The sequence below is a fragment of the Nicotiana tomentosiformis genome, chromosome 11, assembly GCF_000390325.3.
Source record: "Nicotiana tomentosiformis chromosome 11, ASM39032v3, whole genome shotgun sequence".
NCBI classification, from domain to species: Eukaryota; Viridiplantae; Streptophyta; class Magnoliopsida; order Solanales; family Solanaceae; genus Nicotiana; species Nicotiana tomentosiformis.
In genome coordinates this window covers 8,016,065-8,042,468 of record NC_090822.1, presented here as the reverse complement: position 1 = coordinate 8,042,468, position 26,404 = coordinate 8,016,065, and the positions used below count along the sequence as shown (strand labels likewise).

Below are 26,404 nucleotides of genomic sequence, written 5' to 3'. Positions count from 1 at the left end.
GATGAAAACTTTGTCCAGAATCTATAGAACTTGATCATAATTTGGTGAATAACACACGACGATCCCGGCGGAGATAATCTTCAATCTGGTCTAATAGAGAAAAGTCTTAAAAAGGGAATGAAATTTGTGTGGGAAAGATGACGATAGAGAAAAAAATTATAAGCTAAAGAATAAGCTATAAACTAATTTGAGATTTGAGAGCAACTAAGGAAGAAGATGAACAGAGGAATAGAGTTGGAAAAAAAATACAGAATTGTTCTCTCCTTTTTAATGCTCAACAGTTAAAAAGGACATTGCTTCAAAGTTTTTTCTGGGAAAGAGCCACACGTCAGTTTTTCATTGGTTTTTTGCCATGTCACCGAAGGTTGAACGACACGCATATTCCTTATTGTAACGACAAGTTTAAGGGGTGTCTATGTATTCAGCCAAGAATATTTATCTAAGATGTGAGAGAAAGTGAAAGGATTTAAAAAACTAATCCCTTAATTTGTGGGTCCGTTTGTTTTTCTAAATATATTGTTATTTAATGCATAATCTTGAGATATGCTACAACTGTAAAAATAAACTGCTATTTTTAAAATAAACCAAAACCACTAATTATTTATGTGAATAATTATAGATAAGGGATCTACTCCTTAAAAAACTCAGTATTTGCGTTATTTCTTCTTTTTCGCTCAACAAAAGTTGAGGAAATTTTAAAGTCCTCCCACGGGATACTTATAAAAGAAGGGACTCTAATTACTTTTGGTTCTCGTCTCCTAGAAATTTGCTGAGATGAGAGAGGAGAAGGAGGAGGAGATGAAAGTGAGCTGCATTCAGATGATGCGATAGAAGATGAAGGAATGCCGTGATTTACCATATTTTTACCAACCTTTCAACGAGTATGAGTCAGATTGGCATAACCCTATGCTTAGTGAAGAAACTAATCGCTATAACCAACAGCTTTTTCGTCGTTACTGCTCGATGTACTCTAGGTTTTTTCTCTCCTCTCTCTTGCTATATTATTGTCCAGATCTAGTGTTTCTGCCCTTTGAATTCTATTACGCTGGTGATAGTTCCATTCGATTGAGTTTAAGGAAGGCAATATTATGATCTACTCGTCTCTCTCTCTCGCGCGCACGCGTGCTGTGCTTATGTCATTTTATCTTGTGTTTATACGAAGGATTGAAATATTCCGAGAATAATTTAGGTACAAGCAAAAAATTCAATAAAGACTTTATAAATAAAAATTTATTAAACTAGGGATAGAACATGGTAAGAAGCTTTTTCACACCTCAAAAACTCTTGAATCTCTCTATATCGTAGTTACCTCTCTACACTAAAAAATATGTAGTAGCACCCCTATTTATAATACTACAAAACAAGATTTGAATAGAATCTAGAAAACCTATTCCTACATAATTTTGGTTGTGAATCCTAATTAGACATAAATAAAATAAACTAGTAAATACCAAATCCTAGACGGCGTAGGAATACTAATTAATCTTGGTTTAATTTCCAACAGCCTCCCTTAAACCAAGATATTCAAACTTGATCATGCCCAACATCTTCTTCAACTTGATGAATAACTCCAATCTTAGTGGCTTTGTGAAAACATCACCAACTTGCTCTCCAATCTTACAATACTCAATAACTATCTTCTTGTCTTGAACCAAGTCACGAATAAAGTAACATTTGATATCAATATGTTTGCTAAACCCATGAAAAACTGGATTCTTTATTAACTCAATTGCAGACTTGTTGTCACAAAAAATTATTGTAGAACTGTCTTGCTTGTGTTGAAGAAATCCAAGCATGCTTCTTAACCACAATGTTTGTGTAGCACTACTTGTTGCAACTATGTACTCTGCTTTAGCTGTTGATAAAGTAACAACTTGTTACTTTTTGGAAGACCAAGAAAATACACCAGAACCCAAATAAAATGCATAGCTAGAAGTATTTTTTCTTTATATCGTATCACCAGTCCAGTAACTGTCTGTAAATCCCACAAGACTACTATCATTAGTCTTTAAATAAAATATACCATCAGTCTGCGTACCTTGAATATATCTCAAAAATCTCTTTGCTGCTTGCAAGTGGGATTGTCGCGGAGTCTTCATAAATCTGCTAATTAATCCAACTCCATAAGTAATATCAAGCCTTGTAGAAGTCAAGTACCTTAGACTCTCCACCAATTTCCTAAAATATGTAGCATCAACAAAATCACGAGTGTCATCTTTAGTCAACTTCAATTTATCTTGAATATTGCTCTTATATGATTTGGCTTTACTCATGGTAAATCCCTTCAAAATATCATCAACATATTTCTCCTTCACTTTGAAATCAACTACTTTTTTGGTTTCCTTATAGTTGGACTTATACAATCAATCAACTCTAATTTGTCATTCTATAGGATGTAGAGTAATGCCACCAATAAACATTTCCTCTTGCTTGAAACATGCAATCTCGAACAATGGCACGAAATTGATTACATCTTCAATATCTATAATCACGTGTTGTAGTTCTGAATCCCAAATTATTTCTGCTTCAATCTTGGGTAGATTATCATAAATTTTCTCTTGATGAATCATCTTGCTTTTTTCGTTACTAGGTTCATCTTCAATACCATCAAATAACTTTTCTTGTAAAACACCAATCTCTTTTGGACGGGTATCTCTTGCAACCAAATCGTCTTTTTTAACAATCGCAGAAATTCTTGGCATATCAATTTGAACATTATTTGACTTTTCTTCGCTTTTAATGGAATCTCTATCACAACAAAAATTACATGTATCTTCTCTTATTTTCATCTTTATTTCTGAATTTTGGCCTTCTTGATTTATTTCCACCATTATTGGTGTGCCTTCCTTTTCTTTTGGTTGATCATCCTTTTCTTGCTATGCCTCCTCCAATGTCTCATCTTTCTGTTGATTCATTGATATCTCGTATGTCACCAATTCACCTTTTAAATCATCAAGTCTGAGCATGCTAAGTTCTTTGGTAGCCTCAAAAATAACTTTCTTGTTGTGAAACTTTAAACTTAGAGACTGCAATATTTTTTCAACAACTTTAACTTCTTCCAATACTTCTCCATTGGTCCTTAGACCATTGACTATTTCTTCAATTCTTGTAAAGAATTCTTTGATAGACTCTGTTGGTCTCATACGAGCCAACTCAAATTGACTCCTAAACTCTTGCAGTTTCTCCTTTTTTATTTCAGCAACTTTTCGATATGACTTCACCAAGATTGTCCAAGCCTCCTTTGATGACTTTGCATGCAAATATTTTTTAGATACATGCAATTCAACCTTGATAGCGAGATAGTAGCGTGCCTTATAATCTAAATGTCTCTTCTTCTCCAATTTCGTAGTTATATCACCAGTCAACGTTGCACCTTTCGAGGGTTCCTCAAATCCTTCATCAATGGTGGACCATAATCCAATAGCCTTAAAAATATTCTTCATCTGTTGATACCAAGTTTTGAAATTACTTTTGCCATCAAACATAAAAATGGGACAATTAGGTAATAGAGTATCCATATTTGTTTTCTTGGATCTCACACAGGCTCTAACAGAACCTCACACAAGTTCTGATACCAATTTGAAGGATAGAAATACCCCAAAAATAATTTAGGCACAAGCAAAAAATTCAACAAAAACTCTATAGAAGAAATTTATTAAACTCGGGAGAGAACGTGGTAGAAAGTTTTTTCACAACTCATAAACTCTTGAATCTCTCTACACTAGAAAATATGTAGTAGCACCCCTATTTATAATACAACAAAACAAGACTTGAATAGAATCTAGAAAACCTATTCCTACATGATTTTGGTTGTGAATCCTAATTAGACATAAATTAAATAAACTAGTAAACATCAAATTCTAGACAGTGTAGGAATAATAATTAATCTTGGTTTAATTTCCAACATTATAACATTCATTTTCACACCTTTCTCTTGTTTTTATGTCATTTTCTACTTAATTTTTTCCTTTCCCAAATGTGATTAATCAGGCTAGAGTAGTTTATTGTTGAAGGACACCTTTAGCTGTAATGCAGCCTGAGAGGTTCAGAGGTGTATCCAATTTATGGGTTTCGATAGCAACTTTCAGTTAATATATAATAGTAATTATTATTCTTGATAGAAAACAATAATAATTGGATTCACAATCAAATATTTATAAATATTTACTGTATTTTTTAATACATATGCAAGGCACGGCTAAAGCTTTTGTAAGAGCTTGTTAGGCCAAGCTTTGGAGAAGTCAAAAGTACTTTTTCCTATCAAAGAAGTACTTTTTTTGGAATTGTGAGATGTTTGGCCAAAATAAAAAAAAAATGCTTTTGAACAACAACAGAAGTAGTTTTACTGCTTCAGAAGCTACAAATTCTAGTTTCTTTCAAGAAGTCGAAGTACAAAATTAATTTATTCAGGACAAAAATATCATTACAATAAATTTATATTTTCTAAATTATCCCTCATTAATTTAACCTTTTTTTTTTTCTTTTTTCTACCATACGTTCTTCTCTTTTGTATTTTCATCATATTTTTATTCTCTAAGAGAGTTTTAGGACGGACAATTTCTAGTTCCTTCTCCTATCCCTCTTTTAGAATATTCTCTCTACTGTAAGTAGTTTCTTCTTTTATATAGTGATTTATAATAGTATATTTAATTTATATTGAATGTTGTATTTTAATATATTTGAATTATCATGTACATAACAAATAATACCAAATACCCCCAATATTATTGATTGGGAATGACTATATTTTATATTAATTAAAAATTTAATTTATATATTTTTTTGTATTTTATATTTGAATTGAATTTTTTTTATAGTAAATATTTAATTCTTTTTTTTCGTTTAAATAGTACTAATTGCGAAGTGAACCCAAACTGTTCTTTTTCCTAATTTGATACTTAGAAGTATTTTTTTAGAAAGATTGCCCAAACACAATTTGCTTGCGAAAAGCACTACGTGAATGAGTTGGACAAACACAAACTGCTACTCCCTCCATTTCAATTTATGTGAACCTATTTTCTTTTTAGTCCATGTAAAAAAGAATGACCTCTTTTCATATTTGGACACAATTTACCTTATGCAATGATTTATAGTCATACAAAATATGTGCCTCATTTTACACAAGTTCAAGAGTCTTTATTTTTTCTTAAACTCCGTGCCAGTCAGACATGTTCACATAAATTGAAACAGAGGGAGTATTTTGTAAAAGTACAATAACAACAACCCAGTAGTAATCTCACTAGTGGGGTCTAGGGAGGGTAGAGTGTACATAGACCTTACCCCTACCCCGGAGGGGTAGAAAGACTGTTTCCGGGAGACTATCAGCTCAGAGACAAAAGGTCCGTAACAATAACATAAACCGGATAAATAATATCAGCACCGTAAGAGATAACAAATAAGTGGAGTATTTTATAAAAGCACTTTTAAAAACAAGCAGTTATTGGCAACTTGGCCAAATGAGCTTTAAGACGATGGTAATCAGTAGTCAAAGCGGTGCCGAGCACTACAGGAAGGATTTGATCGCATCTTTTTTATTTCCTTTTTCATTTTGTCATTTTTATTCATAGCGTGATTTTAAAATAAAGTCATTTTAAATTCGGCATATCTATATCTTTTACCAAGGTCACATATCTATTTTCCTTGGCGATAGACGCATTGACTCGACACATTCAAGGAGAGGTGCCATGGTGTATGTTATTTGATGATAACATTGTTCTTATTGACGAGACGCGAGGTAGTATTAAAGAGAGGCTGGAGGTCTAGGGGCAGACCCTTGAGTCTAAGGGTTTCAAGATGAGCAAGACCAAGACGGAATACTTGGAATGTAAGTTCAACAACGTTACCCAGGAAGTTGATATGAAGGTGAAGCTTGATACACAAGTCATCCCCAAGAGAGGTAGTTTCAAATACCCTAGATCTATAATACAAGGTAACAGAGAGATTGATGAGGATGTCACGCACCATATCGGATATCGGAGTAGGATAGATGAAGTGGAGGCACGCTTCCTGTGTCTTGTGTGATAAGAATGTGTCGTTGAGACTTAAAGGCAAGTTTTACAAGGCGGTAGTTAGACCGACTATGCTATATGGAGCCGAGTGTTGGCCTATTAAGAATCCTCATGTCCAGAAGATAATAGTAGCTGAGATGAGGATGTTAAGGTGCATGCGTGGGCATACCCGATTGGATATGATTAAGAATGGAATTATTTGGGATAAGGTGGGAGTAGCCCATGTGGAGGATAAGATGCGACAAGCAAGGTTGAGATGGTTCGGGTATGTTAAGAGGAGAAGTATAGAAGCCACAGTCAGAAGGTGCGAGAGGTCAGTGGGTATTAGGAGGGATAAAGGTAGGCCTAAAAGGTCTTGGGGAGAAGCTATTAAGCGGGACATGGCACAGTTGGACCTGACCGAGGACATGACCCTAGATAGGAGGGTGTGAAGGTCAAAAATTAGGGTAGAAGGCTGGTAGGCAGTCGAGCGTTTCTATTTGTTTTACTCTGTTCACTAGTATTAGTGTTCGTATGATATCCTTCTATTCATTGGCTTTTACTACCTAGAGTTTAACTGCTTTCTTGACTTCGGTCTTTTTATCTTGTTGTTATTCCTACTTATTGTCACCACTACCTTTTTTTTTCATCCGCTCTCCAGCCGAGGGTCTATTGGAAACAACCTCTCTGCCCTTTCAGAGTAGGGGCAAGGGTGCGTACATCTTATCATCGGAAAATTACTAGGCTTGTTATTGTTGTTGTCACATATTCTTAAAGAAGAACAAAAAAGCTATTCACTTCTATTTTTCAAACAATTTATCTATTTAATTTAAACAAATATTACTTCAGCGAAGTCAAGGTTTTGTTAAAATTGAACAAATAAATCAATTTAAATTTTTTATCAACTCTAAGAAATTTGACAGAATATAAAATACGTTTGTGTTAAGAAATAACAAGTTACTATTATTTACAAATAGAAGACAATAAGAAAAGAGTTACAAATCACTAAATTAAGGCCAATAATTAAAGCAAGGGGGCGTATACCCTAAACCAAAAATTTCAATATAAGACAAATAAAAACTTTCGACGTACTCTAAATAAATATAAATAATTTCATCAAATAAAATTAATTGCATGTTTTAGCAAATTTTATGAAAGAGATAATGAAAATTCACTTTGTAGAAGGGTCTAATTTTGTAGTTAAATCAGTGTTGTCAAAGGCGAAAAACTCTAAAAAGTGTTCTAAGTCTATTGGGTTAAGTGCAACTCGCAATTAAAGTGTGAGCTTTAGTAAAAAAAATGCGCAATATAATACACTTCTTTGGTTGTTTATTACAACTCTATTCAAGATAGAAATCATTGGCAGGCACACGCTTTAGTACCTTGCCTACACTGAAGTGCAACATAAGCGAGGTGAAGCATCCTCTTGAACTCTTTTGAGCTTTAGGACTTAAGTGTGCCTTAAATGAGTTTTTGACAACACCGAGTAAAATAAACTTTAGTGTAATAAATTTACAAGAAGTTGTGGTTAATTTGACCCGCAAGCTTACTAGGCCCACCGAAATACAAAAAGGAAAAACAAACTTAAATATGCATACACAAATGTGAAAGCGGGGTTCGAACCCAAATGGTCGCTTATACAGAGAGCATGCATGCATCAAGTGTGTTCAAATGCTCCCTAATAGTATTTTATCAGAAACTTACTAATATACACAGTTTTATTTTTTTTTATGAAACGGGTTCAGTTGAACCCGCTTAGTAACACGTGGTTCCGCCCCTAGTTACAATGCGGATCCGCCACTAGAGATGTTCCTCTTGCTTTCTAAAAGCAGATATTATTGTTAACAAAAGTGATAGTGGTTAGGTATAGAAATATTAGGTACTTTTTTAGTTTGAGAAAACTTGGAGCTTCTTACTGCATTTATACATCTGAATCCGAACTTAAGATAGTTTTGAAGTTTGAACTTGCTTTGACATATGATTGTAGTTATTTTCTTGCATCATTATACTTTTGTTTTCATTTTCACTAAATTAAAGCACCTTCTTAAAACCCCAAATACCATGGCACTTTCTATGTTTTCCTACTTTTTTGACAGCATGCATCTGTTTTAAGAACTATGACTCTTGAGCTTCCAAGTATGGAAAAATTTACTCATATTTGTTGTTTCTACATGTGCATGCATATTGTGGTTATCTTATTTTCCTGGATCAATGCAGGTAAACCGACGATGAAATCTGATGTTTATATATTTGGTCTTGTACTGATAGAATTGATAACCAAAAAGGAATTTGTATTTGGTTATCCTTAATATGAGCCAGTCGTAGATGAGGTTATGTTTGGCAGAACTCATTTGGTTCATGAATGCTTCAGATATCACAGAGCTGACCTGGAGACAAAAGGCCATCGATGAAGAGTGTTTTGGGAAAACTGAGCAAGGTAAAACAGAATAGAATAAGCTATCCCATTCTTCAACCTTTGTATAACCTAAATTGCTAAGGCTGTCAACTTTGTGAATGATCCTCGAAGGATTTGTTTTACTCACCTATGAATTGGAGATTTTCTAATTCCTTAAACAAATTTAAATGCCCTTTATTATGTTATTGTTATTTCATGCTACGTTTGTAAATTTTCCCAATTTAGCATATTCATTTGGTAAACACAAACATTATAAAAGTCTCTGAATGGTGTAAATACTAAACATTTACTAAAAGCAATGGTATCAATGAATCCAATAAATGGCAAATTTGAGTTTCCAAAAATTTTAAAGCAATATATGCATAGAGCTGTCAATGATTCGATAAATGAACAGAACTAGACTCAAAATCATATTATGTCAAAGTGAGTCATCTTCTTTAGCAACGGTCACTTGCTCTCTATTTATGATTTCCAATCCCAATCTTAAGTGATCAATAGAAAAAAAGATTGTCAAATTTGTTTGTATGTAAATGAATAAATAGAAAATTTGAGTTTAAGGAAAAGTTTAAGAACGTGCTCAAAGATGATCTTCGGGGAAGTTTGCTTCTTCTCTATAACTAATTTTGAATCTTTTTCTTCCTTTGCATTTCCTTTTTTTGTTGATGATACAAAAAGTTACATTAGGATAGGGACGACAGCTTTTTGCAAGATATGTGGAGAAGAAAAAAAGAATGGAATAATTCAAGATTTCCCATGATAAATTAGAAGGAAAAAAAGAATGAAAAGAAAAAAAAAACTATTACTATACACACTAGCTAAGGCTGGAGATGTGGCATATTCTTCATTTGATAAGGAAAAGTTGGTTAGAATTGCATTTTGAGAAGCATTTGGTAAAGCTATCTAATTCCCAAGTATCAGCTGCTCATCACTTCTCCAAACTTGTTTCAATTGTATAAGATGAGACCTAATGCTATATTCTTCTACCTGCATTATTGTCAAGTAATCGCATTAGATAATCAGTTCATTGGACATGGAACATCAAAAATACTCGCTATTCCATCCATCGTGTAATGTATTTGGAATAGAGATGGAAAATGAATTAGCACATGCTTAGAATGAAGATGACAAACCCTCCTTACATGAACTATATGTACTATCAAACACTGAGATAACCTTGGCGTAACTGGTAAAGTTGTTGCCATGTAACCAGAAGGTCACGGGTTCAAACAGTGGAAATAGCCTCTTGCAGAAAGCCAGAAATGCAGGGTAAGGCTGCGTACAATAGACCCTTGTGGTCCGGCCCTTCCCTGGACCCTGCGCACAGCGGGAGCTTAGTGCACCGAGCTGCCCTACGCACTGAGATAACCTCCTAAGACGTTTAAGCTAGACATGGTGGGACTTTACTTTTTGAGTTTCTATAATAGATACTGCACATTTTGTTGGTTACTAGAACCATGAATTTTCATTGTTGGGTAAAAACTAATGCTGATCAATGCAGATCCATAATGACCGTAAATTGTCATCCTAACATGCAAGGAATGGAGAATGAATCTGAAATAAAGTAAAAAGTAATTTCAGTCCAAATGCCAGAAGAAGAAGATCACTATATGGATATGGGAGATGATAAAAATGATACATCAACTGGGTTGAACTATGATAAAGGCATTAAATGGAGAAGTGAATAGGACAGGGAGAAGAGTGAAGACTAAGGAGTAGTTGAGGAGATTCTGTAATGAAGGCAATAACTTTATGAGGCCCCAATTTTTGTCTCACCTGCATAGCCGCTGTTGAAGACAACAAGGCTTCACATTCGTCCAGCATGGCTCGCTCTTGAGCTGCCACATCAGCAAGTTCAGAAACCAGGCAGTTCATCCCTTCCACCTGCAAAGTGCAGAATGCAAAAATTAGGGAAAATTGTATGAAACAATTTTACCACAAACAAAAGCGCAGTGCAGACAATTATATAGAAGCTCTTAGCAATCAAGATACCAAGTTGAGACTTTAGATTGTTTGACATTCAATTCTAATAAAACAGACTGAAAGCAATTGGCCCAGGTTCAATAAATGTTTTTAACACATTTCAAAAAATCATGCTCTTGAAAGTCACATTTTTAGATAGACAAAGAATGTAATATAACTTGTGATTCAATAATTACTGGCAGTCTGGATGGCCCCATGATCTTTGTTTGTGCTCGTAGTATCAACTCCTTTTAGTACTTCAATTGAGGCTATCTTACACAAGAAATAAAATCTACTTTTTGGGTGGACTTCGGCAATTTAAGAGTTTCTAACTGTCGGTAAAGGCCAAAGGCAATCCAGAAGTCTAAGCGTAAGAATTTTAAGCCTAATTCTCAGAGCATTGTCGTATTCATCTATAGTTTAGTTTTCCATCTGCAACATATCTTGAATAGCAAGAAGATTTATTAGAAAAAGAAAAAAATAGCAAGAGAATCTTTAAATTTTTCTGAGATACATATCATTCATTCCGTCAAATCAATATTATTTTTGAAAATCGACGCTCAGTATAACACTAATAGAAAATGTGCAAAGAGAATCTCTACATTTGTCAAACAGTCAAAGTTGCAACTTCTGCTGCTCAACAAACTAAAATGATTCTAGCATAACGTAGCTACCAGCTCTGTTACAGAAAACTATGTGCTAATCAGAGGCGGATGTAGCGTATTAGCTACGGGTTCAATTGAACCCATAACTTTTGACGCGGAGTAAAAATTTGTATGTAAAAATTTATTAAAATTGCAAAAATAGTAGATATGAACCCATAACTTTAAAAATATAATGGGTTCAATGTTAAAAATCTTAAAATTGAACCCACAGGATTTAAATCCTGGATCCGCCTCTGGTGCTAATGACCTTTCTATCTCTCTAATATCAGCTCTCTCACTCCCTCTCATCTCAAACAACAATTGTGGATTGTAAAAAGCCTGATAGTAAAAGACAACACCATTTGGTCCAATTTGCTATTGCATTTTATGTTACTTAAACACTAGAGATAGGGAAAGTAAATTAATGGTAAGAAAGAACAAGAAAAAGTAGAACTTAAAATAATATAAGAACTTACCCTAGACAATATAAAACGCATGGAGGATCCCATTGCCTGCATTACATCAACAGCTGAGCAAACAGCTTCCTTAACACTTTCAATATCACCCTGTAAAAGAGCCAACTCGAATAAGACTCTGTCTTAGGAAGCATTGATCTCAAAACACCAAGGGGTCGTTTGGTAGGGTGTATAAGAATAATGTTGAATAAGGTGTATTAGTAATGCAGGGATTAGTAATGCAAGCATTAGCTATGCAAAGGTTATTTCTTATCCATTGTTTGGTGTAGTGTATTAAAAATTAGAATCCATTGCATAATTTTTAAGAAAATTGTTTGTTTACAAAAATGCCCTCCATATTCTTTAGCTTTAAAGGACTATAAGGATAATTTGGCCTTTAACCATGCTAATGCATGCATTAATAGCCTTGGTATTGCTAATACCATGGTTTGCTATGCATTAGCTATACATAGGATAATACCAAAGATGTATTAGTTATACATAAGTTGAAAAAGTGTACCAAACAAGGTTTTACTAATACACAAAGATAATGCATGCATTATTTTCTCTAATGCACTCTACCAAACTACCTCTAAGTATCAAGTTGCATACCTTTGCTCGTCCAATAATCGGAAGACGGAGAGTGCATGCCTGTAGATCTTGTATAGCATGGGATACTGAACTGGTATGATCCCTTTCAATTGAAGCCCACTCATCGAGGTAGGTGAGCTGAACCAATCATTTCCGAAACAAAATCAGTTTAAACAATAACGCCACATCTACAGTAAAGATCTAAATAGAAATCATATTGTCTACTGAACAAATGAACGTGAGTTTTAACATCAGTTATGCTACAAAAACCTCTTACTCCACCCCACCCCCCCTCCCCAAATGATATTGTTACATACCATTCTTCTGAACCCTGATTTTCAAAATATATCCAGATACAGAGAAGTCAAATCAGCATAAGGAAAGGAATTACGAAGAAGTCTGGAACAGTTAAAGGTAAGACCTGACTAGAGACTGTTTCTGCAAGAAAAAATCAAGCTCAAAATTCTAGGTTTAAAAGCTTTCACTATTATGAACAGAAGATATCTAAATTCACATATTCATATCAAAACCTCAAGCATTTTATGGGTGTTAGGTTCCAGATAACAGGAAGATATCATATAGTACCTAAAAATGGTACATTCTTCTGGCTAACAAGTGACTGCGTCCTACTCATACCTAATAGTTCAATTATGAGGAGAAACTCATCACAAAAAGGAGACTACATTCATATAGTGTTCAATGATTTGAACTAAGCCAGAGGAAAATTCATGGAATTCCACAGTGAAAGTCCTGCTTTCCATCACTACAAACTTCAACCACAAGCCAATAATTGCCTATATTAAATCCCTTACACAGACGAGAAAAGACAAAAGATGTGGTTTAAACTCAAATCTTCATTTTGAACTGGATCATCCTATGATAAGGAAGTTCTAGAAATCTACAATCCACAGATTTTTCTGGAAAACACTAAAAACATAAAGATTAAAACATCAGAGATGATATTCGAATCATATGTTATAAAGATACATTACCTGTTCATTTAAGACTGCAAAAAGCTTCAACTTCAGCTTCAGCTGTTGGAGTGCAGTTCTCTTTTTAATAACAGAAGCCCATAAATCTGACGTATTCCTCCAGACATTGTACAATGTTTTCTGCACATGCGGAAATTAAAACTGTCAGTTAAATCAGCAAAAACGCAACCAAGTCGGTTATATGATGGGGAGATATCGGAAAGCTCCCAGAGAACATCAAGCCACAAAGATATCAGTCCATGATCCCAACCCCACAAAACATAATTAAATAATAAATTAGAAAGTAAGAAGCCAATATTAGTAAGATAAATGAATGCCAGCTTTTCTATACTATTATAAAAAACGGGTTTTAACCTGCTTCTTGTGATCAAAAGTTCATTAATTATAATCTTTCCCCTTCTGTATTAATATTCCAAACAATGTCCATACCGCAGTCATTTTTAATAGATTTTCCTGTCATGCAGTACTTCTCAGGAACCAAATGAACATTTCCATGCATAAGATCACTATTAACCAATTTAGAAGAAGAGAACTCCGTGAGGCACAATGGATTTTTTTTTTAATGATTATAAGGTAACTAAAGAAATAAGTCTAAAGGCACACAATGAAGCTTCGCAAGGGAAATAACCAAACCTCTGCTTGAAGTTTCTGCGCGTGCAATGCTGCATCTGACCTGGCATTAGCATACCGCCATTGGAGATGTCTATTATACAATAGCCTCAGCTGATGAACATCTTCTATGTGGTTAGCTGCCTTCTTCCCCTTTTTAATATCTGCAATAAAGCTGAGGACAGAAGTAGAAGTTTTGGGTTGTCTAGATGGACTAGATGGTCTTATCCGAGAAGGACTTGGCCCTCTAGATGGTGTACTTGGGACTGATCTTGTTCGAGATGGACTGACTCCTCTAGATGCAGAGGATGATATAACAGATGCCTTATTCGGTGACGGAAGTCGTGATCCAGGAGCTGAAACAGTCTGAGATCTAGCTACTGGATTCCCTTGTACTGTTCTTTCCAATGAACTCGAAGATGTGGACTTCTGCATTGAAAGTGAACTATCATCTACTGACAGAACTCTACCTTTTACTCTATCATCGGATGATACTAGTGACAGCAAGTCGCTGGAAGATTTTTGCAATGGTGTGGTATAACCATCCAAAGATAATCTCCTCAAGGAAGGCGTGACTGAGCGTCTAATTGGCGCAATTTTACTACTCTTATCACTCAGATCAACACTTCTGTTCATAGTACCAGATGATACCTTCCCACCCATTCTACTGGGCCATCGATGCTGATCAACTAATCGAGCATTTAAACTATCAACTGGTCTAGAATTCTCTGCTTGATCAGCAGAATTCTTTCCCTTCAATGGACTCCTCCTCCTCTCTGGTGTCGCCTTTCGAGAAGCAGGAGGCGTTTCGCCCTGTTTCTGCACTACATTTGATGATGGCCTCAAAGTACGATCACATAGAGCATGAGAGGCAGGTTTTTCTCTCTTACTTACAGGTAAAGAAAAGGTATCCGATTGAAACGAAACACTGAGACTCCTCATTGTTGAGGGCCACAAAGATTCTGGCAACCGATTACCTCCCAACTTTCTGGACAACAATTCTTCCACAGATGTATCCTGTACAGGTGTTGATGGTCGTGATGTAGTACGGGTAGGTGATGAAGGCGTGGTGGGGCGTTTCCTTTCAGCCGATATGGCTCGTTTAGGCAACGACATTGTTGATGTAGTAGTTCCAATTCTTGTGACATTTGGAGAAGAGCAACGTCTAACGCCAGAGGATGCTGCTGAAGGAGTAGGTGACCTGTACCTAGAACTAACTTCTCTGGTTCTTGGCCTGCGAGTGTTTCCATTGTTCTTCTCCACTGTTGAATTCTGCTTCTGAAATGCTAACTTTGATTCATACACATCCATCCAAACTGTCCAAGATTAGACAGCATTGATATAATGATATCCCCTTTCTTATATTAATAACAACTTAAGCCATTCTTGAAAAGCTCAGCTCTCAAGAACCCAACTTTAATCTGATGAATTATACACCGATGCCAATAAAGTAAGATCCTTTTCTCTGCTGTAAATCTGCCACAAAAATTCGAGGCTAAAAGTAAGATATACTAAAGATAAAATTAAAGAAGGAATAATTAATAAACCATTTGAAAAAAGAAAAAGGATGATCAAAAGAATACATCTTTACAGGCACCCAGATCTAAAGAAGAATCAATATTAGAATCCCAGCCAATAAAATGCAAATTCTTGTTCTATAATCACAATGATCAATACCCAAAACCAGGTAGATCAAGCAAATGTCAAGAACTCAATTAAAAGAGGAATCCCTAAGCTAATATATGCCAAATCAGTAATATTATCAAGACAAGAATGTACATTGGCAGGCAGAGAAAAAAAATTAAAAATTGTATGCTTGTTAAAGAAAGAGAAAGAGGTTATATTAACCTCTTCCCTCGAAATGGGGAAGTATAGTGGGAGACGGGGTGGGTGTAGGATAAGAAATAGGACTAATAATGATGCACAGGACAAGAAAAGCTTCTCTCATTTACTTTTTTTTCCTTCTTTTTTTTACTTTTCCACCCGAGGTCCAATACACGCTTTGGGAAGCGATCAGTTCAAATTCATACCAAAAAATTCCACTTTTGGAGGTAACATTACTCCCTATCAGTGACTATTATATACCATGGCTTAAACTAGAAATTTCTATTTAAGAATGGAAGAATATTTACCATTCCGCATTCAACCATAACCTTTAATAATAATTTGTTTTGGTATCTCTTTCCTTCCCATTCCTAATTTTGCTTCTCCTTTTTGACCCCCCTCTTTCCCTGTGGCCCCAACAACAACCTTTTATCCCTCTCACGGGAGTGCCATGGTCAGCCAAGCTGGATATATTACACAGATAGTCACAGCCCCTCTGTCTTGTTCCTTCTCTCCCACACCCAACTCCTTTTCATGAAAGGGAATTCAGTTACACTCAAACTTACACCTAAGGTAACTATACACAAGATAATTTCTCACAAATAAATAAATTGGGTTTCTTATTTTTTTATAATAGCGGTGACTTTCAAGCTAGCTTGTAGGCACCTAATTAATTTTACTCCTACCTACTGCCTCTCACAAGTACAAGTATCAAACAACTCGTTTGAGCATATGCAAGAAATCAACTGTTACATTCGTTCCAATTTACGTAAATCTATTTTCTTTTTGGTCTGTTCCAAAAATAATTACAATTTTCTAAATTTGAAAAAAATTTAGGTTAAACTTACAATTCTATCCTAATGAGAAGCTTTTATAACCACACAAATACTATAGGTCCCTTTTTGATTTGTTTAGGACCACAAATTTTAAAAATCTACATTTTTTCTTAAACTTCGTATTCACGGAGAACGGAGGAAGTACTAATATTATTTTTTGACTACGTGCCTGAGATTTGATCCTATCTTCATTAATTAGGAGGTCACGCTTGAATCAACAAGCAAATAAGCTTTCAATCATCTTTTTCAAGATTAACTGCATTTCGGTGCTTTAACTAAATAATTAGGAGAATGATATAAAATTATAATAAAACTCTTGTTTGTTTCCCAATCATACTCCATAAAAGGAATAAGAAAATAATTAAGCAAGCAAATGATAGATAAATATATAGGGTTATGGGGGCGGAAATGGAGGACCACGTGCAAGTAAGATCTTTGTCCATACCCATGAACTCTCAGTATCATAAATGCACTTAAAAAATTATTCATATCTATGTAAAAAATCTATATACACTATTTTTTACACTAAACAAGCCTACATCGATAAAAGGAGAAATTCAAAAAATAAATATTTCTTATGTTAACTATTTCCCTTGTTTAGTGGATTTTAGGAACAAAAACCAACGAAATATTGAGAATATATTGAAATCATAAGAAAAATAGATCTAATAATGTGCTGTGGCAGATTTTGTTCCTAATTCTGTGGACATCTGCATTATTCATGTACAGTCACCATAAAGATGGTTCAGAAACTAGAAACAAATTACTCCTAATTAGTAAGTAGCAGTACTATTATTTTGCCTACACATAGAAACAGAGTGATGAAAGAGAATTTTACACAATACTCAGTAAGTTTTCAAACATAATGATAGAATAATTTTATTTCTTAAAACACAGGAGCATGAAATACCCTTGCCCGGATAGAGAAGCTGTTTTCGAAGCACAAGAAGATGAAAAAGAGGCAATAGAACAATAACAACTACATAAATCAGGAACACAGTGCCATCATAAATATGATTTGAAAGTTCAAAAAGTTGAACAAATTTTGGTAACAAAAACTTGATCAAAACCGTTGCAAAACAGAGATAAAAAGGAAGCTAAACAGAGAAAAGCAATTCCAAATTTAAACAAAAAAGTCCAATTTTCCCTATAAAATTAAAAATCTTAATAAAATTGTCAAAATATGACAAAAGAAGAATCCTTTTTAGAATATGAAATTCGAAAAACACGGCAAACAAAGCTAAAAATGTTCTAATCCAATTGAAAAGTTTCGTTTTTAATACATGATCATAGTTCATAACCCTAGCAATACAGAGACGGAAAATATAACTAAAATCCAGAAAAAGCCCGAAATTTGATTTAAAATTTGCAGTTTTTGTAAAAAATATTCTAATTTGTAAAACAAAAGAAAAATAAGTTAAAAATATACTGTTAATCGAAGTCGCCGGACGACAGCCGCTGTTAATTTGCCGGCGAAAACACGTAATCGCGTACGAATTTCAAAATTCAAATACATATATATCACGTGTATATAATATTCGCAGAACAAATTCAAATGCGAGAAATCAAAACTAACCAGTAATTAAATAATCAAAACATCAAAGTCGCCGCCGGACGACAGCCGCCGTTAATTTCCCGGCGAAGTTACGTTAATTAACCGTATAATATGGTTTGGGGAGAGAGGAGAAGAAGAAAAAGAAAAGACGTAGTTGGTTTCTTTTTTGGCGCCACCCAATTTTGATTAGTAAAATAGGCCAAAAAACTCAAACTTTTTTGTCTATTTTTCTCTTTATTAATAATTAATAATTAATAATAATAACGATATCATCTTCGGGAATTCCGCGATTTGACGTCTTCTACTTTTTTTCCGACTTTAAAAATTTCTTTTTAATAACAGAATTATCAGATCAGTTTGCACACGCATTAATTATTTCATTAATACATGTTATCTACCATAACACATATATCAGGTCATAGAGGCGGAGGCGAAGTTATTTTATTAGGTGTGGGTTCGATCGAACATAGTTATTTTTTTTTAAATATTGTATTTGTATTAGAAATTATATTAAATATATTTTGATATCTAATAACGAACTCAATAACCAAGATGAGCTATGGTTTTATGACAAATTCAGAACGCATAAACTTTAAATTTTAGCCGCATCTATGTCGAGATCGTGTCAAACTTCTAATGGTAATAAAATATCAAAAAAGTTTGAATTGATATGCATGAGTTGTGTTTCTCGAGGGTGGACACAATTTTGAAAGAAGGATTCAATATGAAAAATAAAATAATTAACGTCATTGTAATTACTGTAATTTATTTACAATTAACAAATTAAGTTCTTTTTGTTTTTGCTTCAAGTATTTGAATCCAAAGACAACGTGTTTGATTAATTTGGTTTCTTGTCATAAAGGTCATTAAGAAAAGTAAATTTTTTTTTTTTTTGAAAATTTTATATTTAACATTCGAACTTAAAACCTTTAATTAAGTAAAAATAATAAATCGTTATCATCATATCACATCATTCAAGGATACAACTCAAGTAGCTAGTATTCCTATACTTGAACTAAGGATTTTATTTTTGTCAAAATCATAGTAGGTCGGCTTAAAGGAAGTGACCAATTCCTTTTCCTTATTAGTTCATCAATGTTTAAACGAGGAACTATCGAAAATAAATTATCTACCGTCTCGAAATAGATGTAAGGTTCGCATACACTCTATATTCCCCAGACCTCATATCGTGAAAATACACTGAATATGATATTATTATTGTAGTAGTTCATCAAAGTCTCATTAGTTGTGCATTAAGTGGAGTTAAAAAAAATTTAGAAAAGTAATTGAGAGGAGTTTGTCAACTAAGAGATGAAAATAGTTTTAAAATTATTATAATGTTTATTATTACTTGGTCTAATTCTTCTTCATCCATTTCTTTTTCGTAATGATTTAAGATACTATTATTTCGAAAAAGAAAAAAACTACTACTCCTCATAAGATTGTGGTAAAATGAATAATTGCTCAATGATTAGAAGAATTATATGACTCACAATATATACAATCACATATTATGATATTCAATTTCACAATCAATTTAGAGGCATATATAAATAATAAGCTAAATATATAGGCAGCTCCGCTAAAATTGTCACATTGTTTTTTATTTAAGTACTTTAACTGAACCTGTGTCCTATCAAACACTTAATTTGCACATTTATTGGACTAAATGTGTCACGACATAGAGAGGAACATCAACTTCTGATATTTACCAAAAATAATCTCTATAGTTTGACGAATACCAACTATAATTTATTATTTAAGTGGTGTTCGTCAAACAGGGAGATGAACATCAACTTCTGAAATGAAAGGGTCTTTCAACTCGGAAAGCATGAATCGCACACATGATGCTAAAAATTGCAAATAAAACTTAGGACCCGTTTGTCCATTAAAAAAAAATCGAATTTTTTCTTCAAAAATATGTTTGTCCATGAATTTTTGCAAGTTTTTGAAAAAATTTCGAAAATGAGTTTTTCAAAAATCAAAGAGTGGTTTTGACCACTTTTTCAAAAAATTTAATTTTTTTTCTCCACTCACAAAATCGCAATATTTTTTCAAGTGAAATGCATATCCAAACATAAATTCAAATTTCAAATACTTTATTTTTCAACTTAACTCCAAATACTATTATTTTTTTTCAAAAATTATAATTTTTATGTCCAAACTCCTACTTAATTTTTTCCTCAACAAGCCAACATTTCAAGTCAAATATATATAATGTCGAGTTAGTGATATCGTTATTTCATATACTATGAATGTACTGATATAAGTTAGGGGAGGAGCTAGAGTACGAGTTCAGGCGAACTCAATAACAATTGTTTAGATTATGTATTTACATTAGGAGATTTATTTAATATGTATAAATTCTTAATTGCAAATCCACTAACTGAGTCGAACTACGAACTTTGTGGCAAGTTCAGAACCATAAACTTCAAATCCTGATACCGCATAAGTCGGGAGTTGAACCGTGCGTCATGAACTTTTGCATCAAGAATTATATTTTATCTTCTTTTTCTTTTTCTCTTTTTCTCTTTTGGTTGTGTGTAATATGATTAGTCATATTGATGATTTTACATCATTATAACTTAATAAATAAATCAATAAAGGACCACTTGCTTTAATTTAAGTCCATGAAAATGCTATAATAGATCATGATGAGTCCATATCACGGGGAGCTCAAGATTTGTATCAAAATTTAGTCCCCCCCTAAACTTTAACTTTTGTTGTGGCCTATAGCATTTAGGTTACTTTACCTCTTAGCCAATAAAAAATTCGTTAATATTTTTGGGGTATACCCTACTTATTGTTTGGTACTTAGCATTTAGGTTACTTTACCTCTTAGTCAATAAAAATATTTTTCAATTTTTTCATGTTTGGTTCGCTAAAATGTTTCGGATAGGAAAATGTTTTCCCTATCAAGAAAAGGAAAAATATTTTCCAAAACTTTTTTCCAACTTTCCCCCATTTCCCATCTCCACCCCACCTCACCCACCCCACCATCACCCACCCCATTATAAATAAAAATATTATTAATAGTACTTTCTTTTCATGTTATAGATAAAGTATGTTTTTTCAACAAATGAGTATTTTCTTTTCACGATATAAAAAAAGTTTTTTTTTTCATTTTAACAAAAAAAAAGTACTTTCTTTTGATAATGTAGAAAAAATATTTTCTTTTATTTCAACAAAATGATATAGTAAAAAGTATTTTCTTTTATTTCAACAAAATGAGTACTTTATTTTCATGTTGTAGAAATAGTAGTTTCTTTTTCAACAAAAAAAAGAGAGTACTTTTTAAGTTATGGAACACAAATTTCAACATTATTTTTGTGTAAAAAAGTAAAGCAACACATTAGTTCCTTTGGGTTTGTATGAATTTTAGAAGAACAATTAAATTCTTGAAGAAAATAAAGTCATGAAAATGTTGGGTATTTTTTTTGGGAGGGGAGGGGGGGGGGGGAGGGGAGTGAAGAGTATAGCATAAAAAAATATTTTCTACTCTATAACCAAATACTAGAAAATATTTTCCTGAAAAAAAGTTTTCACTTACCAACAAAACAAAGTAAAATAAGTGATAAAACCACTCATTTTATATAAAAAAAAACATCTTCGTTCATACCAAACACACCCTTAGAATTGGAAATGTGTGAATGCAACCAGGGACGGATGCAGGTTTAAAGCACTGGATCATCTGAATTCAGTAATTTCAACGTGACATAACTTTAAAAATATAATGAATTTTGAACTGATTGAGTATAAACTCTAGATCCGCCTCTAAATACAACATAAAGAATAGTAGGGCAACCCGATGTATAAAGCATCTAGCATTCACACAGGGTCCGGGGAAGGGCCGCACCTCTAACTGTATGATGTAGGCAACCTACCCTAATACAAGTAATAGTGACTGCTTCCACAGCTTGAACCCGTAACTTACAGGTTACATAAAAATAACTTTACGATTGTTCCAAAGCTCCTTCAACAATAAAGAATAGTAGTACTTATGTAACAATGTGAGTCAGTGATCATTCCAAAAATTCTTTATAAGAAGTATGGTTATAACTTACAATATCTTTGTAGTTTGTTGGAAAAGAAATTTTAGTTTATTGGATATTTTGGTTACAACTTACAATCTCTCTCTCTCTCTTCGTTCTTGTTGCATATTTTATGTGTCCCGATATATAATTTTTGGTGATGATGTTTCAAAATGGTAGCGTGTATTCCTTGAAATTAATCGATATGCAAGTAATAAATTGGGGCGGACATCACAAATAAAAAATATATATCTTAAATCCTAGGGAGGATGGAGTGACAAGCCTAGGTAGTTAGCCTGTTGCATCAATATAATAACATAGGAGCAATTATTTTGGCCTTCAACTTTTGCTTTGGTACGAATTTGGTGCCTTTATTCATCAATTGCAAGTTGTAACCTCAAAGGAAAAATGCAAATTGAAGCATTCAAATGATAGTAATTGCTTCTTTATTGGTGTCATAATAGTAGCATTTGTTGTTAAATTATTGATTTTAATGAAACACTTTCGATTGTTATGGTTAATTTGTTATTGAACTTGTTATTTGTTATTTTATAAGTTTTAGACAAAATAAATTATACTTTTTCTATTTTACCCTTAATAATAATTGTTCTTGAAGAGGGAGATGCACATAAATAGAACAAATATTAAATGAAGAATTATTCTTATCGAAAAAAATGAAGAGAGATTATATCTTAAGATATAAATAATGGTAAATTAAATAGTCCAATCCTCCTCCTAACTAATATTTCTTAAGGGGCGTGTAAAAGAAAAATCCGACAAATTATTTGAGAGAATACCAAATATAGAATTAGGTCAACCATTAATTAACCAAACTTCTGATAACGTCGTGTGTGTATATATATATATATATATATATATATATATATATATATATATATATATATTTGTCATCTAAAAACTCCGAATGTCCAGCGCCGCAAGCAAATGAAGAAAAGAGGTGGCTTTAAAGTTACAGCTTTGTCTAGTTTTAAGGTTACACTGACTTCTGTTTTGACCCCATTTTGTCGTCAGATCTTTTGAATTTCTCAACCAACTAACTTATTGAAAATTGCATCTGCTTCAACTTTGATTGCTTCAATTCACTTTAAACTTGGACAGAAGTTTCTTCTCAATCTTATAAAATGTTATAATCTAAAGTTCTTGTCTCATATAATCTTTCAAAGGAAAAAAGTCCAAATTTATTCATGTACTATTTGGAATCACTCAATTTTATTATACATTAGGTTTATTTATACTTTAACCATTAGTAAATTATCTCGTATTTGGTTTTGTCATTAATAGAACTCCAACATGAAATGACTGAACTTCACGTGTCAAAATGCTTTGAGGAAAAAATAATCTAAATTACTCTATTTTTTAACATGGTTTAAAGTTTATCTGTCGTCGGGAGCTGATATAGATGGTAACTTATGAATTCATCCGAATAGTTTAAATTTTATCCTATGTCAGGGCTGATATGTAGGTAACTTATGGATTCATCTGAACGCAATTACTTTGGCTTGGATCTTGTGTATGTGTTAAATATCTACTAAATAAGTATAAATAATAGACTTCGAACCTAGTAAATCTAATGAACTCTGATAGACTTCCAAACTCGAACCTGAATGTACAAGTCATGTGCTTGCCTGTAGGCTCTGTGATACTTTAGGTTGGAGCTCTTTACTTCATACATATGTCTTGTTTATATGTACCATCCTCAATTTACACTTCTTAGAAATTATGGAAGAAATAATACTTTCCATGTTTATTGAAAATAAATACTTCTTATCAAAGGCAATTTCATTCCTAAAATTTGAACTCAATCAATATATGTTAGTAAAGATGGAAGGTTATTTATCACTCCACCGCAATCTTTAGTGATATCTATTATGCTTCTAATTACTCTACATTTTTATAAGTTGGAATGTTACTTCAAAAAAAATTGAAAATGATAACCCAAATAATTAGTGTTTCGTTAGATGTCATTCTATTCAGAATAAGAAGTTTTTCAACAAAACTGAACTTTTATTAAGAGGTGAATGTTGCTTAAATAACATCTAAAGAAATGTTAATATATTGAAATGAGAAAGGGAGAGATCTATAATTTCAATACAATATTCACATTATTTTCAAAGTCAACTTTATACTCGAGCTTTAATTACTCTATTTTATGTGTATTTGCGTATACATATGTACAAGAAATAAGCAAAATCGTCAACCACAAATATGTGGAAATTCTCAATGTCTTCTCAAATACAAAACACATATATATATATATATATATATATATATATATATATATCAGATAAGGCTTGAAAACCATATAAAAAAATTAGTCATTTTCATTCCCTTATCTTCTCCTTTTGGGAATTAACAATAACTAATAGTTCTGTTAAAGAATTTGATAAAAGCAAAGAACATTCCCTTATTCTCCTATAATCTGTGTCATAAAAGAAAAAGATTTAAGAAAATGTACCGAAAAGAATTAGTCATTTTCACTAAGTTCTAATTTTAATGATTTGATATTATCAAATTTCCTATATATATGGAACTTACTGGTAAATTGCCAAAATAATTCAGAAAGTGGATGCTTTATTATTGTACAATGAACATATAACAAAAGAACGATATATATATACATACATATATATATATATATATATATATATATATACATATATATATACATATATATGTATATATATATATATATATATATATATATATATATATATATATGTATATATATTAGACCATTTAATTACCTATATATTGACCTTTAATAATTACCATTTTTTTTGCCAAAAAGAATTAGATTGGTGTTTAATCACAACATGTTACGACTTACGACTAAGACATATCATATGTCATGCAACTTTCAGCTGGTAGAAGTGGGGTTTAATTTTGTCCCATTTCTTTGATAAGTCTATCATTCAATTTATTAACCAAATCTTTTGTCTCCAATAAAATGTCATGACTTATGGTTAAAAAGATATATAAGAATTAACTTAAATAGCTGTCCACCCAACTGTTTAAATTAAAAATAGCCGGCAATTATATAATATATGTATATCCATGTATGACAGTGGCGGTGCCACATTCAACCAAGGGGTGTTAACACCCATTCGCCGCAAAATTATATTGTATTGCTAGATAATTTTTATTTTATTTTATATATATTTACTATACGTTGACTCCCCTTGATTTTACGGTGTATTTAAATTCTTATATTTTAATACCCCTTAGTAAAAATTCTCGCCCTGCCACTAATGTATTGTATGGTATATGTATAATTGTAACGACCCGACTTGTCGTTTTAAGAATTAACACCTCGTTCATCGACTTAAGGTCCCGAGCAACTTCGTAATATGTATTATGACTCGCGTGTGCGGTCGAGGTTGGTTTTTGGAAGGTTCGAAATTAAATTGTTAGAGAAATTCTCATTTTTGAAACTTAAATGAAAGAGTTGACCGAAGATTTGACTTTTGAGCAAACGACTCCGGAATGGAACTTTGATGATGTCAATAGTTTCGTATGGTGATTTCAGACTTAGGCGTGTGTCCAGATTTGAATTTGGAAGTCCACAATTCGACGCATTTTGCCGAAAGTTGGAAATATAAGATTTTTGACAAGTTTAACCGAAGGTTGAAATATTGATAATTAGGTCAGAATTTGATTCTGGAAATTGGAATAGATTCGTTATAACATTTATGACTTGTATGCAAAATTTGAAGTCATTCCGGATTGATTTGATACGTTTCGACGCAAATTACAGAAGTTGAAAGATTTGAAAACTCATAATTTGATTCGTAATTTTGGCGTTGTTTAACTTGATTTGAAGCCTCGACTAAGTTCATATTATATTATGGGACTTGTTGGTATATTTGGTTGAGATCCCGGAGGCCTGAGGTTGACTTCGGATGGTCAACAGATCAAATTGGGAGTTAAAGGAATTGCTGAAGCATTTTAGCTTCTAGTATAATCGCACCTACGGTGGGGTGACTGCACGCGCGGACTCGCACGTGCGGAAGAGAGCTCGCAGTTGTGGCCCTGGTCTGGGTAACCAGTGGTCGCAGGAGCAACAAAAGGGGCACAGAAGCGGAACCGCTCCTGCGAGGGAGTGATCGCAGAAGCGGGAGTCGAGTGGGTGAGGACTTCGCAGAAGCGGACGATTGTCCGCAGGTGCGCACTTGTCACGACCCCAAATTCCCTCTGTAGGAGGTCGTGATGGCACCTTGTCTCTAAGACTAGGTAAGCCTATCAATGCGGAATAATCATAAATATCTGAAATAAATAAACTACAATTCAAATAATTACAACTCCCAAAACCCGGTAGAAATAAGTCGCAAGCTTCTAAAATTTATTCTCAATATTTCTATGTATCAAGGTCTAAAGAAAAATAAGGAAGCAACATAAAATGATAGAAGGGGACTCCGGAGTTTGCGAATGCTGGCATATATACCTCGAAGTCTCCGTGCGCAGGTAGCTTCACTGACGTCTAAACT

General features: G+C 33.2%; 1 protein-coding gene and 1 long non-coding RNA gene across 3 annotated transcripts; one reads left to right on the top strand and one right to left on the bottom strand.

Annotated features, from left to right (window-relative positions):
- Positions 1-665: 665 nt before the first annotated feature.
- Positions 666-8,565, top strand: LOC104114146 (uncharacterized). Its single transcript, XR_690327.4, has 2 exons — positions 666-974; positions 8,205-8,565. It is a non-coding gene; the product is annotated as an uncharacterized lncRNA (long non-coding RNA).
- A 431-nt stretch (positions 8,566-8,996) lies between these two features.
- Positions 8,997-18,029, bottom strand: LOC104114145 (AUGMIN subunit 8). Of its 2 annotated transcripts, none has more exons than XM_009624524.4 (7): positions 17,890-18,029; positions 13,678-15,129; positions 13,045-13,164; positions 12,074-12,190; positions 11,483-11,572; positions 10,177-10,284; positions 8,997-9,387 (listed from the first exon to the last, which is right to left on the bottom strand). In XM_009624524.4, the coding sequence occupies exons 2-7, from the start codon at positions 14,962-14,964 to the stop codon at positions 9,304-9,306; spliced, it is 1,806 nt and encodes a 601-aa protein (XP_009622819.1). In that variant the 5' UTR covers positions 14,965-15,129; positions 17,890-18,029; the 3' UTR covers positions 8,997-9,303. The 2 variants fall into 2 exon arrangements, with proteins under 2 accessions (XP_009622819.1, XP_009622818.1); XM_009624523.4 differs by lacking the exon at positions 17,890-18,029 and adding an exon at positions 15,237-15,559.
- Positions 18,030-26,404: the final 8,375 nt, after the last annotated feature.

Excerpts from the sequence above, each read along its gene's own strand:
- LOC104114145 (XM_009624524.4), bottom strand. The coding sequence starts at position 14,964 with ATGGATGTGTATGAATCAAAGTTAGCATTTCAGAAGCAGAATTCAACA. Across the intron at positions 13,165-13,677 it reads CGCAGAAACTTCAAGCAGAG|AAAACATTGTACAATGTCTG; the intron begins GTTTGGTTATTT and ends CCGCATGTGCAG. Across the intron at positions 10,285-11,482 it reads TGCGTTTTATATTGTCTAGG|GTGGAAGGGATGAACTGCCT; the intron begins GTAAGTTCTTAT and ends TGCACTTTGCAG.